Source organism: Leuresthes tenuis, unplaced genomic scaffold (assembly GCF_036924035.1).
Source record: "Leuresthes tenuis unplaced genomic scaffold, fLeuTen1.0.hap1 SCAF_20, whole genome shotgun sequence".
NCBI lineage: Eukaryota > Metazoa > Chordata > Actinopteri > Atheriniformes > Atherinopsidae > Leuresthes > Leuresthes tenuis.
In genome coordinates this window covers 1,053,580-1,071,917 of record NW_027325374.1, presented here as the reverse complement: position 1 = coordinate 1,071,917, position 18,338 = coordinate 1,053,580, and the positions used below count along the sequence as shown (strand labels likewise).

General features: G+C 45.7%; 1 protein-coding gene across 1 annotated transcript; it reads right to left on the bottom strand.

Moving 5' to 3' along the window:
• Positions 1–15,620: 15,620 nt before the first annotated feature.
• On the bottom strand, positions 15,621–15,950 carry smim36 (small integral membrane protein 36). Its single transcript, XM_072373026.1, has one exon. It carries the CDS (start codon positions 15,948–15,950, stop codon positions 15,621–15,623), a length of 330 nt encoding a protein of 109 aa, XP_072229127.1.
• Between the last annotated feature and the right edge of the window lie 2,388 nt (positions 15,951–18,338).

Here is an 18,338-nt window from a genome sequence, read left to right as displayed (position 1 = left end):
ATCTAGATTTTGTCTCGTCTTTTTCTTCTTCAAACCTGTGAACTGAAAACATTTAGACTAGTTTTACGACACTCTTTCACAAGCTTCTTCACCTCCATCTGCAGCTGCCTGATGCAGCAGCTCCATCTGCAGCTGCCTGATGGAGCAGCTCTCCATCTGCAGCTTCCTGCCTGATGCAGCAGCTCCATCTGCAGCTGCCTGATGCAGCAGCTCCATCTGCAGCTTCCTGCCTGATGCAGCAGCTCCATCTGCAGCTTCCTGATGCAGCAGCTCCATCTGCAGCTGCCTGATGCAGCAGCTCTCCATCTGCAGCTTCCTGCCTGATGCAGCAGCTCCATCTGCAGCTTCCTGATGCAGCAGCTCCATCTGCAGCTGCCTGATGCAGCAGCTCTCCATCTGCAGCTTCCTGCCTGATGCAGCAGCTCCATCTGCAGCTTCCTGATGCAGCAGCTCCATCTGCAGCTGCCTGATGGAGCAGCTCTCCATCTGCAGCTTCCTGCCTGATGCAGCAGCTCCATCTGCAGCTGCCTGATGCAGCAGCTCCATCTGCAGCTTCCTGCCTGATGCAGCAGCTCCATCTGCAGCTTCCTGATGCAGCAGCTCTCCATCTGCAGCTGCCTGATGCAGCAGCTCCATCTGCAGCTGCCTGATGGAGCAGCTCTCCATCTGCAGCTGCCTGATGCAGCAGCTCCATCTGCAGCTTCCTGATGCAGCAGCTCCATCTGCAGCTTCCTGCCTGATGCAGCAGCTCCATCTGCAGCTTCCTGATGCAGCAGCTCCATCTGCAGCTTCCTGCCTGATGCAGCAGCTCCATCTGCAGCTTCCTGCCTGATGCAGCAGCTCCATCTGCAGCTTCCTGATGCAGCAGCTCCATCTGCAGCTTCCTGCCTGATGCAGCAGCTCCATCTGCAGCTGCCTGATGCAGCAGCTCCATCTGCAGCTTCCTGCCTGATGCAGCAGCTCCATCTGCAGCTTCCTGATGCAGCAGCTCCATCTGCAGCTTCCTGCCTGATGCAGCAGCTCCATCTGCAGCTGCCTGATGCAGCAGCTCCATCTGCAGCTTCCTGCCTGATGCAGCAGCTCCATCTGCAGCTTCCTGATGCAGCAGCTCCATCTGCAGCTGCCTGATGCAGCAGCTCTCCATCTGCAGCTGCCTGATGCAGCAGCTCTCCATCTGCAGCTTCCTGCCTGATGCAGCAGCTCCATCTGCAGCTTCCTGCCTGATGCAGCAGCTCCATCTGCAGCTTCCTGATGCAGCAGCTCCATCTGCAGCTTCCTGACTGATGCAGCAGCTCCATCTGCAGCTTCCTGACTGATGCAGCAGCTCCATCTGCAGCTTCCTGATGCAGCAGCTCCATCTGCAGCTTCCTGACTGATGCAGCAGCTCCATCTGCAGCTTCCTGACTGATGCAGCAGCTCCATCTGCAGCTTCCTGATGCAGCAGCTCCATCTGCAGCTTCCTGATGCAGCAGCTCCATCTGCAGCTGCCTGATGCAGCAGCTCCATCTGCAGCTTCCTGATGCAGCAGCTCTCCATCTGCAGCTGCCTGATGCAGCAGCTCCATCTGCAGCTGCCTGATGGAGCAGCTCTCCATCTGCAGCTGCCTGATGCAGCAGCTCCATCTGCAGCTGCCTGATGCAGCAGCTCCATCTGCAGCTTCCTGATGCAGCAGCTCCATCTGCAGCTTCCTGCCTGATGCAGCAGCTCCATCTGCAGCTGCCTGATGCAGCAGCTCCATCTGCAGCTTCCTGCCTGATGCAGCAGCTCCATCTGCAGCTTCCTGATGCAGCAGCTCCATCTGCAGCTTCCTGCCTGATGCAGCAGCTCCATCTGCAGCTGCCTGATGCAGCAGCTCCATCTGCAGCTTCCTGCCTGATGCAGCAGCTCCATCTGCAGCTTCCTGATGCAGCAGCTCCATCTGCAGCTGCCTGATGCAGCAGCTCTCCATCTGCAGCTGCCTGATGCAGCAGCTCTCCATCTGCAGCTTCCTGCCTGATGCAGCAGCTCCATCTGCAGCTTCCTGCCTGATGCAGCAGCTCCATCTGCAGCTTCCTGATGCAGCAGCTCCATCTGCAGCTTCCTGACTGATGCAGCAGCTCCATCTGCAGCTTCCTGACTGATGCAGCAGCTCCATCTGCAGCTTCCTGATGCAGCAGCTCCATCTGCAGCTTCCTGACTGATGCAGCAGCTCCATCTGCAGCTTCCTGACTGATGCAGCAGCTCCATCTGCAGCTTCCTGATGCAGCAGCTCCATCTGCAGCTTCCTGATGCAGCAGCTCCATCTGCAGCTGCCTGATGCAGCAGCTCCATCTGCAGCTGCCTGATGCAGCAGCTCCATCTGCAGCTGCCTGATGCAGCAGCTCTCCATCTGCAGCTGCCTGACTGATCCATCTGCAGCTGAAACACAGCAGCGGGACTCGTGAACACATCCATGCAGCCCTGATTGAATCACACTGACTCCTCACTCATTACAGAATACAGTTTTAAAGCTCCACTGATTACTTTTAAATCACTCTGCACCCTCAGATCAGATGATGTGGAAAGTTCTCGCTTTAAACAAGCTTCAGAATTCAATTTATTCGCATAATTCAGGGAGCAGATGTTCACTGTGACCAAGAGGCTGTAACTTAGAGCTGAACATTAATGCGCACGTTGTTGAAATCATGAATATTACGGCTCTCTGCTCCCCTACAGGCCTCACAGCGTCTCTTTTTACTCTTTTTACTTTAATAAAACCTTATTTTTCCCCCAGAATCCTCATCCTTAGCTGCTGGAATCATAAAAACACGGATCAGTTTGAAAATATTTCACACAAATAAAGTTAATAAAGACGAAGTCGGTCACGGGTTCGGTGTTAAGATGTGCACGTGATCTGAAAAAAGCATCACTTTTAAAGAAAAGAAACTACTTAAAGCATGTTTCAGGTATATTTTTCAGTCTGCTGATGACCACCAGGTGGAAGCAATCAGCTTCCAATCAATGATGCTGACTGAATAATCAATCAAAGACAAACTTCTGAGCAAAACAATCAGTTTCAAAGCGTCATCAGTCTGCAGTCGTTCCTCTTCTGTCCACCAGGTGTCCTCAGAGCTCCACCCACCACCGTCACCTGAGCGTTTTCCTGCACACCTGTCCTTCATCACCTCACTGATTGCTTCGTCTGTCACCCACACCGTGCACGTCCGCAGCAGCGTTTTAATTCTGCTTCACGCTGTCAGATGCATTCACTGAGAGTCATTTCTGACGGATGGAGGAGTTTCTGCAGCTTTTTCATCTGTAAATGCAGGAGTTTACCCTCAAAGAGCTGCTGGTTCAGACGGGATGAAACATGACGCATCTGAGTAAGAGAAAGTCTGTTCTTTCTGAACTGTTACCCTTCATTATATATTTCTACACACAGGAAAAACAGAATAAAAAGTAGATGAAAATGCAAAAAGAAAGCTGGTGTATTTAGTTCGTTCAGCACAATGAGAGGAAGTTAAACTCCTGATTTAATGTCTTAAGGTGGTAAATCTGAAGTTTTTCCATTAAGTAATTATTCACTTTACATGATGCATGAAAAAGCATCAATTAGTCTCCTTCATGTAAGAATATTACGTCAACTAATGCAACAGCAAGACAGACAGACCTGTTATAAATCTATATTATCTGTAAAAAATCGACTCTAATCCTGTTACACCTTTTAATATTTCAAATGTATCTTCATAAACAATCATGTCAAATGTCTGCAGAATGTCTTAAACTCGGAGAGAAGAAGAGTCGACTCTCAGGTGAAGTTTGACCACCAGCTTTAAGGTATAATATCCTCCTGAAAATGAAAGTTTCAATAAAGTTTTAATAAACCTGAAGCTTTGGATAAAAGTGTGAAGGTTGGTTTAACTCGTTAATCTTACCTGTTGCATTGACTCGTGTGTTGTTCTGTCATTCAGGAACGTGCACGAGGTTCAGTCCGTGCACGTTCCTGAACGCTCACTCAGATGCTGTCTGTAAACCATCTGAAGTGCGTCTGAATGTTTTACTTCATTATCTTCTCACCAGCCACAGAAGCCAGGAGTTGGTTCAGAAATGATCCCATTTTGGATCTTTGACCAGTTCAAAACCAGAAGTTTAAACTTTAAAGTGACACCCGAGGAGTTTGAAAACCTTAAAGCTCAAACCTGCTTTGGTGAAAACGCACAGCGACGCAGAACAGCTCCTTCCTCAGCTGTGATGTCACAGCAGAGTGATGTCACAGCAGAGTGATGTCAGAGCAGAGTGAGGTCAGAGCAGAGTGATATCACAGCAGAGTGATGTCACAGCGTTTGGGGGGTGCAGAGTGAGGTCAGAGCAGAGTGAGGTCAGAGCAGAGTGATGTCACAGCAGCTGGTCTGAGGGGTGCAGAGTGATGTCACAGCAGAGTGATGTCACAGCAGTGATGTCACAGTCCTGTGAATCTGAATGTTTTCACAACGAGGAGCTCCCAAACAAATCTAACCTCTCCCCCTGATATAACTCAGGTTACTCCTGCCATGACAGGAGTTCTGACACTCGCCTTCAGATTCCCATCCAGCTGAATTAACTCAAGTCTGTGCAAAGAGAAACGATCATTTTCATGTCTTCACCAGTCAGACGTTGCTTTCTCCTCCTGTGGAAGTTTTTTCTTCCGTTTGTGTGAATATAAGATTTAAAACAGTGATTCTGACTTCCTCGTTGAGCTCTGTAGTTTAGTTTGAGCTCTGTAGTTATCTGATAATACGCCCACACTCCTGCAGAGTGGGAAAGGATGAAGAAACCCAGAGAGGAAAGCAAACCTCTGACTGTGAGCTCTGTTTAATCCCAGCACAGCTCCTCTGGTCTCTGAGCTCCTGTAACAGACCGCTAAGTTGGCATTGTCATTATGTAATACCATTTTGTCAAAGTGAAAGGCAGCATCAGGGTGTTTCTGCTAATCCCAGCGGTTCAAACGTCACATGCTGACCACAGATTTAATGCTGCTGCTCAGTGTTTGAACACGATGCTCTCAGAGAGCAGCCCATAAACCGTGTGTTTCCTGCTCAGACACGTGAGCCCAGTGAGTTCTGAGGAGATTCCAGATGTTGATGTCCTTCAGGAAACCTTCTGAATGCAGAGTCCTGACACAGAAGTGCACTGCATCACCTTTACTGTCTGACCGAGCCTGAAATGTCTGGATGAAGAAGAAAGTCGACCCGCTTCCACTGCTGGTGCAACGCGATCATTTTACATTTTATAAACCTGTTCTGCGGTTTAAAGGGGAACTCCGGTGTTTTTAAACCTTATTTCTGGCATGAAATACGTTCATCTGCTCACAGAGAACAGTTTGGTGAAAGTCGGCGTCCTTCAGGAGATATTTAGATAACTGGAGATCCATATAACGGAGTGAACGGGGCTTAGAGGATGCAGCCTCTAAATAAGGCATTATCTGTCTTTATTTCACCAATACTTTAAGAAGAATGAATGAATGAACGTGTGCTATAGCTCTGTTAGCTCATAGCTCTGTTAGCTCATAGCTCTGTTAGCTCATAGCTCTGTTAGCTCATAGCTCTGTTAGCTCATAGCTGCTGTTAGCTCATAGCTCTGTTAGCTCATAGCTCTGTTAGCTCATAGCTCTGTTAGCTCATAGCTGCTGTTAGCTCATAGCTCTGTTAGCTCATAGCAGCTGTTATGTGGCTACTTGCAGCTATAGGAGAGCTAACGGAGGGATTTCTACACAGGCACTCTACTGGGACCACTTCATCCACACGCCCCCCTGCAGCACAGCTTATTCACTCCGTGCTCTGTGACAGTCGGCTAACTTCACACAGAGTTTGCTGCTGATAGTTTTGTGCAACATGGCAGGATATTTATCAGATTCAGAGTAAGATGGACGTTCTTACCGGAGTGAATAAGCTGTGCTGCAGGGGGGCGTGTGGATGAAGTGGTCCCAGTAGAGTGCCTGTGTAGAAATCCCTCCGTTAGCTCTCCTATAGCTGCAAGTAGCCACATAACAGCAGCTATTCTTAAGCAGCTAATTCGTTTGTCACTGAGAACAGTTTGGTGAAAGTCGGCGTCCTTCGGAAGATATTTAGATAACTGGAGATCCATATAACGGAGTGAACGGGGCTTAGAGGATGCAGCCTCTAAATAAGGCATAATCTGTCTTTATTTCACCAATACTTTAAGAAGAATGAATGAATGAACGTGTGCTATAGCTCTGTTAGCTCATAGCTCTGTTAGCTCATAGCTGCTGTTAGCTCATAGCTCTGTTAGCTCATAGCTCTGTTAGCTCAGAGCTGCTGTTAGCTCATAGCTCTGTTAGCTCATAGCTCTGTTAGCTCAGAGCTGCTGTTAGCTCATAGCTCTGTTAGCTCATAGCTCTGTTAGCTCATAGCTGCTGTTAGCTCATAGCTGCTGTTAGCTCATAGCTCTGTTAGCTCATAGCTGCTGTGTTGTTGTTATTGGCGGCTATCGGGGGGCTTATAGAGGGACAAAGAGTTTATTTCTATATGTTGCTGGATACTGGCTTCAAAAACAGGAAAATGATCTTGAACACACCTGGATTACCTCAGCAGGTGTAAACTGAAGGTTTTACTCACCCTGAACATCAGGACTCTCTGATCCTCTGCTTGTCTCAATCATTCAAGTAATAAAACAGCAGTTTTCTCAGTTTTCACCCTTTTATTCAAAGATTTCTGTACACTGGGGTCAAATTACACATTTTTTTATGCATTTCTAGAAGTTCCTGCCACATTATCTCCCAAAATAACATTTATTGTAAATCTCATTTCTGTTTGAAACCAGCGTTGGCTCCAACATTTAACTGAAGAAAGAAATGACTTTAAATGAATGAATTTCAGCCTCAGAAGAAGCCGACTCTGCTCTGTTCATTTAAACCTGTAACATGTTAGTTTCTTCAAAGTAACTCTTTAAACTCAGTTTGACATTTAAAAAACTCCATAAAATAGTTCAACATCATGACATTTCATTAAACTAGCTGCTTTTGATTTGGAAGATGGAAAAAATCCCTAAATTTACATACTACTGAGGGGATTGTGTCTGTTTGAAGAAGACTTGATGAACATCTGAAGGAAAAACTCCGACCTGCAAAGGTTAAAATAACGTGACTAAAAAGCTGTTTCTGCTCTGAGCCGACAAACGATAAACAGTGACTGACTGGCGTCCTCCCAGGTGATGATGTCATACAAGAGGGTATGATGTCATACCCCAGAGATGATGTCATATCCCAGGTATGTCATACCCCAGAGATGATGTCATATCCCAGGTATGATGTCATACCCCAGAGATGAGGTCATATCACAGAGATGATGTCATACCCCAGAGATGAGGTCATATCACAGAGATGATGTCATACCCCAGAGATGAGGTCATATCACAGAGATGATGTCATACCCCAGAGATGAGGTCATATCACAGAGATGATGTCATACCCCAGAGATGAGGTCATATCGCAGGTATGATGTCATATCCCAGAGATGTCATACCCCAGGTATGAGGTCATATCCCAGGTATGATGTCATATCCCAGAGATGATGTCATACCACAGAACTGAGGTCATATCCCACATATTCCCAGATAAGAAAGTGATTCCTCATGAAATCCTCCCTGTTTTCCTATAGTAGATGTCCACCACAGTTGTTTTTTCCTCCTCTAGATTTGCTTCCTTTTAGAATAACTAATTCTTCTACTGAATTAAACCGTACCTCCCCCCCACCCCCCGTGACACCATGCAGCCGAGTTTAATCACTTCAAACCATCGATGGAAATGAGTCGGATTCCTACTTTGAACAAAAAAAGCAGCTTCGTGTTAGTTTAACTAGTTAATAGAAGTCTGACTGAACTGATTTAAATGTTCAGAGTGGAAACATCTGGGATGTGAATTCCCAACAAAGCCTCTTGCAAACCTCTTCTTTTTGATAACTCATAGTTTCATGCTGGATGTTACTCACACGGCTGCATCATCAGAGATGCAGTAAGTTCAGGAGCATCAGTGCAACAGATGTTCCAACCATAGAACAGGGCTGATTCCTGCAGCCCAGAGGCCTGCAATCGACCTTCTTCATGCACAGTAAACCACTTCTGCACATGAGCTCAAACCTTTGTGTAACAGCAGCTGTTTGCTTGATTACTTTGTGCCTTTAAACCTGGTTTAATCATTTTAAGACGTTACAGAGAGACGGCAGCTCAGGAGGAGGAGTCCCCCCCCCCCCCCCCAGGCCATCAAAAAGTGCCGAGGAATAGAAACGCCAAACTAAATCCAATCTAGAGGAAAAACAGGACTAGTGCAGCAGCACAGGTGTGACTGGATGTTTCAGGCTCTCTGACCCTCATCAGATCCACCAGTTCAACCCTGAACCTGAAGCTTACGTAACCCCCCCCCCCCCCCACGGACAAAAGCACACAACTACATCACACGAGCTTCTAATACTGTCGGTCAGAACATAATCCCCAAACATGAAACATGAAGGGGGGGGTAATTGTGCAGTTCATATTATGGATGGGCTGCAGCCATTGGAGGCTCAGCTGGATGTGCTGTTTTTATGTAAGAGGATTTGTTCCAGTGTCTCTGGGGTTCGTGTCCTCTAAAGACTCAGGTTGAATTATCCATCACATGGTGCCACTGAGGGGGGGGCGAGCGTCTTTTTCACGATGAACAGATCACTTTTTATCACATGAAGAATAATAATAAAACCCGTCAAGTTTTAATGGACATGAAAGACTCTTTAAAACGGTTCCTTCAGGAAATGTTCTCACAGTCGCCCAAACGGCTGAACTGATCCAGAACCGAGACATTTAGGACCGTTTATCTCTGGGTTTTACCTTTTAATACACTGAAAAAAATCCCAAAACAACGTGTGAAACTGCTCAGGTTTGCCTTGTTGGAGCTCGTCTTGCTCTCAGTCACTTATGAACGGGTCAGAACTCAGCTTTCAGTTGGACAGGGTTCCCCAAAAGCATCGTTTTTCTACACCATCTGACTCTGATGAGCTGAGGACGTGCTCACAGTGTCAGGAGCAAAGAAATGACTTTTTAAATGAAAACGAGAACAATCTGAGTGTCCTGAGCTGCTAAAACCAGGAAAAGGAACTCCTTTACTTCTCTCTGAACACATCACTTATCTACAGACTCATCTGGTTGTCTTCATAAATAACTGTAATTACTTCCAGCTTCAGCTAACCCGAGCTAACTGGCAGCAGGAGTTCTCAGACTGGATGCTCAGTTTGTTTAAAGTTACAGCAAAGAAGTGCGCTGTTAAAGGAAAGTCTGAGGACTGAATCTTCATCCCTGGAATCTTTGCCAGCTTCTGTTCCACATGTCCTGAAGACAGAGTAAACCTGAAGATCCGAGGGTCAGATGACCCTGATGACCAACCCCTTCGTCTTCACGGTTCTCTGTTCAGCTGATGGCGCCGGTTTGAACTCGAGTCTGTTGTTCCTGCAGGTTCTGATGAAGCCAACCAAAAAGGTCCAGAGCATCCATCGTCTGCAGCGCTGTGTTGTCCGGGCAGAGCAGCAGGAGGGCGGACGCCAGAGGGAGGAATTAAAGGGGAAGTCTGGAACACATGAGAAAAATATGGAGTGATTAAGTAAGTGAACTGAGAGCCATGCACAGGTCCAGCCTCTGTTATTTTCTGGTCTGAGGCGAGTTCATTAAAAGGCTCAGAAACTACGTCCAAAAACCTTTTTAATTTTAGTTTAGTTTTCATTGTGATGAATAAATCTGGAAAATTATATTTTCTTACATATTAATTACTAGAATAATCTGTACAATACAAATTATTCCGAAGGAGCAGGTGCTCAGAGCTGCTTCTAACTTCTAAAAATCCTTTATAAAACCTTTAAAGTTTTTTTTAACTTTTGAACATAAGAAAATTAGCTCTTCTCCATAAAGTCCCGACCCTCAGTCCTCATTTCTTTATGACCTTCCTGAAACCTTTAAAGTGTCCTGATCAACAGTTCTGCAGCTTTCTGAAGCTCTTTCAGTTTTTCTTTGGACATTTTCTGCTTTTTCCCTCATCTTCAGTCCTTGTTCCTGAGCATTTTCAGTGTTTTTTTCTTTGTTCAGCCACTGAACTCTGAGCTATGAAGCATTCAGGCAGAAAAAAGGCTCCTAACTCAAGGGATGAACCAGTGTTGTGTCGACACAGAACAGACAACTTAGCAAAGTAGCCATTTTAAACTGGATCTTTAGGCACTTTGTTACCAGCAGCCTGTCACAAAGACACATCATTTGTTCCCATTTCTTTAGCTGCATCTATGAAAAACAGCAAAGAAAACACAGTTTGACAGACAGAAAATAGGATTTCTGCAGCAACAAGGTGATTCCCAAAGAGCTATTAGCTGAAAACTTGGCATATCTCAGCATGGTGTGCAGTGTGTCCTTAAAACATTTGAGGAAACTGGACAAGTGGAGGACAAAAGAAGAAGTGTCAGGCCTAAAAAACTATCTACAGCAGATGAACAGGATCTGAAAGTGATGTCCTTAAGAAAGAGGAAAAAATCCAGCTGTGACCTGACAGGACCTGAGAGATGCATCTGGACCTTCAGCTGATCCATCTACTGTTGGCCCAAGCCTCATCAGAAATGGTCTCCATGGAAGGGTGGCTGTCAAGAAGCCGTTCTTAAGGAAGGGAAACAGGGAGAAAAGGCTGAGCTGTGCCAAATGACACAAGAAGTGGACTGAAAATCAGTGGCAGCAGGTCTTATGGAGGGATGAATCCTCCCCAGAGCCCGGACCTCAACATTATTGAAGCAGTGTGGGATCATCTGACAGAGAACGGAACAAAAGGCAGCCCACATCCAAAGAAGAGCTTTGGGATGTCCTTCAAGAAGCCTGGAGAACTATTCCTGAAGACTCCTTCAGAGATCTCTGCAGCTGGTTCCTGTTTTTATGGAAATAAAGAGACATGAGGGCTGCTGTACTTTCATATTTATTTTCTTACTTTCTACCAACACTTTCTTTCAACATTTCTCTGATTTCAGTTAAATTTTCTTCAGTTAGGATGTTTTTTCCGTTGCATGATGCACTCCAGCTCCTCTAAATGCTTGCTGACTCCCTTTTGCACTGCAGACAGAACCCTTCAGAACATCAGAACCCTGATGTGACCCGAACAGGACAGAAAATGTCTCCAACCGACACTGTTTAATGCTTTAATGCTGCCTCTTATTACTGGAAGCTCGACTGAGGCACTAAGAAGAAAGTAACCATCTACAGATGAACCTGTGTAGCAGTGCAGCCCAAAGTAATCCATTTCTGTTTGGTGCAGTTATTGCAGCTTATTTCTTCCTTCATGCTTTGGCAGATGTTCAGAGTTCATTCTGGACCAGAAGAACCTGTTTCAACCTGCTGGAGACGATCTGAAGTTCCAGAGAGATGCTTCTTTTTGGCAGTTTCTGCAGCTTTGTCTGTTTTGTGTAAAAGACACAGAGAGTCTCCCACACTGTCCCGGTCCTCATCGGGTCATGTTGAATCAGGCGGTGAGATAAACGCAGGATGTTTCCTTTGTAGAGCTCAGCTGGAGGATTTCCCTCCATCATCATCAGCTGAGTTTCTTCATCAGCCTCTTTTATCACCATCCAACATCTGTTCCCTCCCACATCTGCTGCCAGCCACATCTGTAAACTTTAACCCCCCCCCACACACATACAGGCCTCAAAGGGCAAGTCCTGCTGTCCAGCATCCGTCAAAGGATGAGCGGTGATCAAGCATCCATTCATTACTTCCCTGTCCACTGAGGGTTTATGTGGTCAGCTGGCTGATGGGGGGTGGGGGGGGATTACAGGCTGCTCCCAGCCTCGTACAGCAGAAACAAAGGCTGGAACCAGAAGTCCAAAACACGCCCTGATGAGCTAAAACGTCCCAACATCAACTCTGGTTTCTTCTTGGTCATTTGTCTGCTTCTGAAACCGATCCAGAGGACCCACCGGACCTCTGAAGGTCCGGTAAATCTCGCTGTCACGCAGCAAGATGTTGGCAGAGCTTCACATTTCCCCTGAAACGTCTCAGATAAAACTTTCAACCCGGCGAGCCCCGATCAGAAAGCTCCTCATGCTTTTCCTCTGTCTGCAGAGAACAGTTTAAAGTCTGTGTGGAGACGTTTTCTGCAGCACGTGCAACAAAATCCAGGTTCCTTGTTCAATCCTGATTATTATCAGCAGGTTGGTGCCTGCAGAGGCGTCAACTCGACTGGTTCTGCTGGTGCTGGAAGCGCAGGGAACACTTCGATCCAAGGCATCAACCCTCAGTTTTATGCGTTCGATCCAAGGCATCGACCCTCAGTTTTATGCGTTCGATCCAAGGCATCGACCCTCAGTTTTATGCGTTCGATCCAAGGCATCGACCCTCATTTTTAATGCGTTCGATCCAAGGCATCAACCCTCAGTTTTATGCATTCGATCCAAGGCATCAACCCTCAGTTTTATGCGTTCGAGCCAAGAAATCAACCCTCAGTTTTATGCGTTCGATCCAAGGCATCAACCCTCAGTTTTATGCGTTCGATCCAAGACATCAACCCTCAGTTTTATGCGTTCGATCCAAGGCATCAACCCTCAGTTTTATGCGTTCGATCCAAGGCATCAACCCTCAGTTTTATGCGTTCGATCCAAGGCATCAACCCTCAGTTTTATGCGTTCGATCCAAGGCATCAACCCTCAGTTTTATGTGTTCGATCCAAGAAATCAACCCTCAGTTTTATGTGTTCGATCCAAGAAATCAACCCTCAGTTTTATGCGTTCGATCCAAGACAACCCTCAGTTTTATGCGTTCGATCCAAGACATCAACCCTCAGTTTTATGTGTTCGATCCAAGACATCAACCCTCAGTTTTATGCGTTCGATCCAAGACATCAACCCTCAGTTTTATGCGTTCGATCCAAGACATCAACCCTCAGTTTTATGCGTTCGATCCAAGACATCAACCCTCAGTTTTATACAATCGATCCAAGACATCAACCCTCAGTTTTATGTGTTCGATCCAAGGCATCAACCCTCAGTTTTATGTGTTCGATCCAAGGCATCAACCCTCAGTTTTATGCGTTCGATCCAAGGCATCAACCCTCAGTTTTATGCGTTCGATCCAAGGCATCAACCCTCAGTTTTATGTGTTCGATCCAAGGCATCAACCCTCAGTTTTATGCGTTCGATCCAAGGCATCAACCCTCAGTTTTATGTTTGATCCAAGGCATCAACCCTCAGTTTTATGTGTTCGATCCAAGACATCAACCCTCAGTTTTATGTGTTCGATCCAAGACATCAACCCTCAGTTTTATACAATCGATCCAAGACATCAACCCTCAGTTTTATGTGTTCGATCCAAGACATCAACCCTCAGTTTTATGCATTCGATCCAAGGCATCAACCCTCAGTTTTATGTGTTCGATCCAAGACATCAACCCTCAGTTTTATGCGTCCGATCCAAGGCATCAACCCTCAGTTTTATGCGTTCGATCCAAGGCATCAACCCTCAGTTTTATGCGTTCGATCCAAGGCATCAACCCTCAGTTTTATGCGTTCGATCCAAGGCATCAACCCTCAGTTTTATGCGTTCGATCCAAGGCATCAACCCTCAGTTTTATGTGTTCGATCCAAGGCATCAACCCTCAGTTTTATACTATCGATCCAAGGCATCAACCCTCAGTTTTATGCGTTCGATCCAAGGCATCAACCCTCAGTTTTATGTGTTCGATCCAAGGCATCAACCCTCAGTTTTATGCGTTCGAGCCAAGAAATCAACCCTCAGTTTTATGCGTTCGATCCAAGGCATCAACCCTCAGTTTTATGCGTTCGATCCAAGACATCAACCCTCAGTTTTATGCGTTCGATCCAAGGCATCAACCCTCAGTTTTATGCGTTCGATCCAAGGCATCAACCCTCAGTTTTATGCGTTCGATCCAAGAAATCAACCCTCAGTTTTATTCTTCTGAGCTTCTGAGAAGCTCTCGTTGTTTAAAATGCTTCCAGTAGATGGATCAGCACTAAACTTTCTGCAAACATTGCTGGTTTCACAGACCTGTTACCTGAAGGCAGCAGTTTGGTGCCTCAGTCTCGGGTCTCTGGGTCAGAGGATCCAACCCAACTTTAAAAGCATTCTGTTGCTGTCGCAGCAGCTTATCTTTGTACCTGCACTGCAGACGTTTTGCTGCTTCCTGGTTTTGTTTGGCTCCCTGTTTTGTTGGACTTATCTCACCGTCTGCTTGCTGTGTTTACAGCCTTTACAGGTTAGCCTGACTCCAGGTAACCTCTGAACACATCCAGATCTGATAGTCTGGCTAAATTAAAAGTCAAAGGTTTGAGCCTCAGACCTCTTAGAAAAAGGGAAATCTTAACATTTAACAGAGTTGTTATTGTCTGGTATTTAAATTTCTTAATATTGACCAAATTTTCATGCTAAAAAAACGAGTTTAATTTGTGTCATAAATGGAAACTGGTTAAGAAAACAAAGGCTGGAAAGAATTACCCTGAATATCCAGTTTTGGATTAATTCCTTCAACCTTTAAAAGCCCAGGCATCATCCATCAGAACTCCACCAGAACTCCATCAGAACTCCATCGGCTCTTGTTCTTGGGATGTCAGATTTTCCCGGTAACTTTCTTCAGATATGGACCCCAGTCGCAGTCATATTTAACTCCTGGTGCGACATGTTCGCCTTAAATAAATGTGCAGCAGCAGTGAGCCGGTGCATCGATTACTGAATGTTCTCCATCCTATTTGATCAGGACACCATCGGGTTGAAGAGGTTCTGACACCCTCCTCGGGTGGATGGGCCCAAACTTTGCCAGAAAATATGTATTCACATATTTTTCCCCTGAACCAAAGGCTGATTAAATGGACCGGTGATCTCTGAAAGCTGTGCTGCTGGCTTCTGTTTCCACGCTGAGACTCACTCGCTCCATTTGCTAATGCATGACGGCTTACAGCCAACAGAACCCGGGAATGAAAGATTACAGCCAACAGAACCCGGGAATGACGGCTTACAGCCAACAGAACCTGACACACAGACCTGTGATATCTGGAAACACGCAGATGTTCATATCTACTGGCTCATAAATGGATAAAAAGAAGCATTTTAAGCTGAAGTTTCCCAATTTTTCACTGAAGAAGAAGCTCTGTTTGCTCTATTTTATGAGCTTTATTTAAAGATTTATTCAGTTATTCATAGGTTTATACTTTATATTATGATGAGAAATGATTAGAACAAAAATAAGAATGAATCGGTTGTGAGAGGGAAAGATTTGTCATTTGGGATTTTCAGCTTTGTGTCGACCTCTTCAGCTCAGACTCAAACACGATAAGTTGGTCAGAAACATATCTGCCGTCTGTTTGGGGATTAAAACAATAATTTAGTTATTTGTGAAGTAAATCTGCTGTTTTCAGCTGGTGAAATATTTCCATTTTCTGCTTTTCTCTGCTGTTAACTGAACTTATTTGGCTTGTAGTCTGCCTTTAAACTTTCTTTGTGAAAATCAAATCCTCAGTTCAGGGGTTCGTTCTTATTTGGTCTGTGCAAAGCTGCGTTTGGGCTGCTTACCTCGAGCTGGTTCCAGCTCATCAGCACCATCCAGAGACATTAAAGATGAAAGAGTCCAGGGATGAAAACACAGCACAACCTCCCTCTTCCTCCTGCCATCTTCAGACCAGCGTACTCCTCTTCTCCCTCTCCCTCTCCGCTCGGTCGCCTCTCAGGTCCGGCGTTGGCGGCTCACCGTGGCCCGGCGTGTTGTTGGGCTCGTAGCGGGCCGAGGCGGGCGAGTTCTGCATGACCACCAGGCGTATGGGCGACTGGCTGGGCGGCGCCGGCGTGTTGTCGGGGGCGTACTCCTTGGTGGGGTCTTTGCCTCGGCAGTCGTACAGGATGCAGGAGATGAGGAAGACCAGGAGCAGGATGACATAGCTGGCGACCAGGATGATGAGGTTGAGGGTGACGGGGTCAATCTCCAGGTAGAATTCCATGAAACCCATGGTGCCGCTTCATATCTCGCCAGGACCCAGAGAAGGAAGACGTACGATCGAGACGGCGATACTGGGTGAAAAAGAGGAGCAGCGGCGGAAAGAGAGCGTGATGAAGGACGGGGGCCAACAGCTGGCCTGAATGACAGAAAGAGCAAAGGATGGCATCAGCAGATGAAGTGAGATGGATCAGCTGAGCACGAGGGGGGGGGGGCGGTGACAGCAGGCCGGACTGGATATGAGGCTTTAAAGGACATTAATCCTCGCTGCTCCGCCAACCTTGAATTTCAGCAGCCAATGACGAAAGCTGCTCAGTTTTAATAACTTAAGCCACCATTTTGATTTTGCCAACTACAGTTCGGTGATAAAAATCCTACTCGGCGAAATGGACAGCGTCAGCGCGCACCTGTCGGCTGGCTGTGAGCATCGCTGTGGAGGGCCGAGTCACTCTGAGAGATTATCTTTACATTTCAAATCAAATTAGATTAAAAGAGGAACCGGCTGAGGTCCAGATCAAAGCATGTGAAGCACTGCTGCTGCCAGGTTAATGATGTTAGTGCATCCTGATAATTCCACTCTGAATCTAACAGGGAGCCAATGAGGAGAAGCTAAAACTGGAGAAACATGATCTCTGCTGTTAGATCTCATCAGAACTCTGGCTGCAGGGTTTTGGATCAGCTGGAGGCTTTTCAGAGAATCTGTGGGACAGAACAATAATAAGGAATTACAGTAGTTCAGTCCTGAAGGAACAGATGCATGGAGCAGTTTCTCTGCATCACCCTGAGACAGGATGTTCCTGATTTTAATGACATTACAAAGGTGAAAGAAGGCAGAAACCTGTTTTATATGGAGTCAGAGGACAGATCCTGGTCAGAAATAACTCCAAGGTTCCTCACTGTAGGACCAGAAGCCAAGGAAATACCATCTAGAGTAACTATATAATTAGACAATTTCTCCCTGAAGCGCTCAGGTCCAAAGAGAACAACTTCAGTTTGTCTGAGTTTAGAAGCAGAAAGTTCTGAGTCATCCAGGTCTTTATGTCTTTAAGACAGGCTTGTAGCCTGACCAACCTGTTGGTTTCATCTGGTTTCATAGATAAGTACAGCTGAGTATCATCAGCATAACAATGGAACTTTATGCCCTGCTGTCTGATAATGTTACCTAATGGAAGCATGTAGAAAGAGAAAAGAATCGGTCCAAGCACAGAACCCTGAGGAACTCCATGACTTACTCTGGTGTGTGAGGAAGATTCTTCATTTACAAGAACAAACTGGAATCTATCAGATAAATATGACTTAAAGGGTATTTTAAACCTTGACCTTATTTCTACAAAGGGAATAAATGACAGACGGATACTTTTAATTCTATGTCATGTTATTTATTAGTTATTTTATAAATTTTTCCCTTTATTTCGTAGCACCTTTAGCTTTTATCATCTTTATCTCCACCAACAGCTTCACATCGTTCCGCTTTCAGTGAATCTCAGAAATCAGAAATCTTCCCATTGGTGGTTTTGCTCAACAGTTCTTAAGATTATCCTTTAAAAAACTGACAGCCAGAGGTTTGTAATGGAGTCAGTTTGGTGTGTGGTGGTCTGAGCTCTCAGGATTATTACTGTCTGTACTCTCATATGGAGGGTAACCCCCCCGCTGTAGATCAAAACGTGCTGCTCTGAACAGAGCTGTACAGGAGCTGTACAGAACAGAATATCTCTACTTTAATAATGTTTTAATGCACCTGAATACATTTCTCTTGGATTTATTCTGGAGGAATGAAGCTGTGGGAAGTTTGAAGGAGACAGAACTTTATTAATCTACTGAGAAAATACATTTTATTGGGTCAAAATGCTGTTGGTGAACATTTTCACTGGGCTGTGAGAAGTTAGAAGCATTTGGAGGTTTGACAGAACAACAACAACAACAACAACAACCATGAGCAGAAACATCCTAAAAAGGTTCATCACTCTGGATAAATGTGATCGAACAGATTTACAGTCAAAGAACACATTCATTCAGTTTCATTTGGAAAGGGTTCATATGTGCCAGCACCATGAAACGATTCTGCTTCATGTAGAATATATAAATAAAGTGTATATATTATATATATTTGCCTTTGAGGAGCTGTAAGCTCCCAGTCTGACCGCATTTCAACACAAAGATTCTCGTTTATTTAGAGAAATGTTAGTTTTGGCAGCCCGACGTCACTTTATTACGTTTTAATTTCTTTTTCAAACTAACGATCTGTTCCTTCTGTGGTCGGGAATGATTTGCCTTCAGGGCGGCGCCACAGTGGGACGGCTCAGGGTTTCATGCTGCTTTCAGTGGAGGAACGTCACAGAATCTGGACTCATCCTGCGTTTCATCACAAAGGTCAACCAGCTGGAGCCGTTTCATGTCTTTA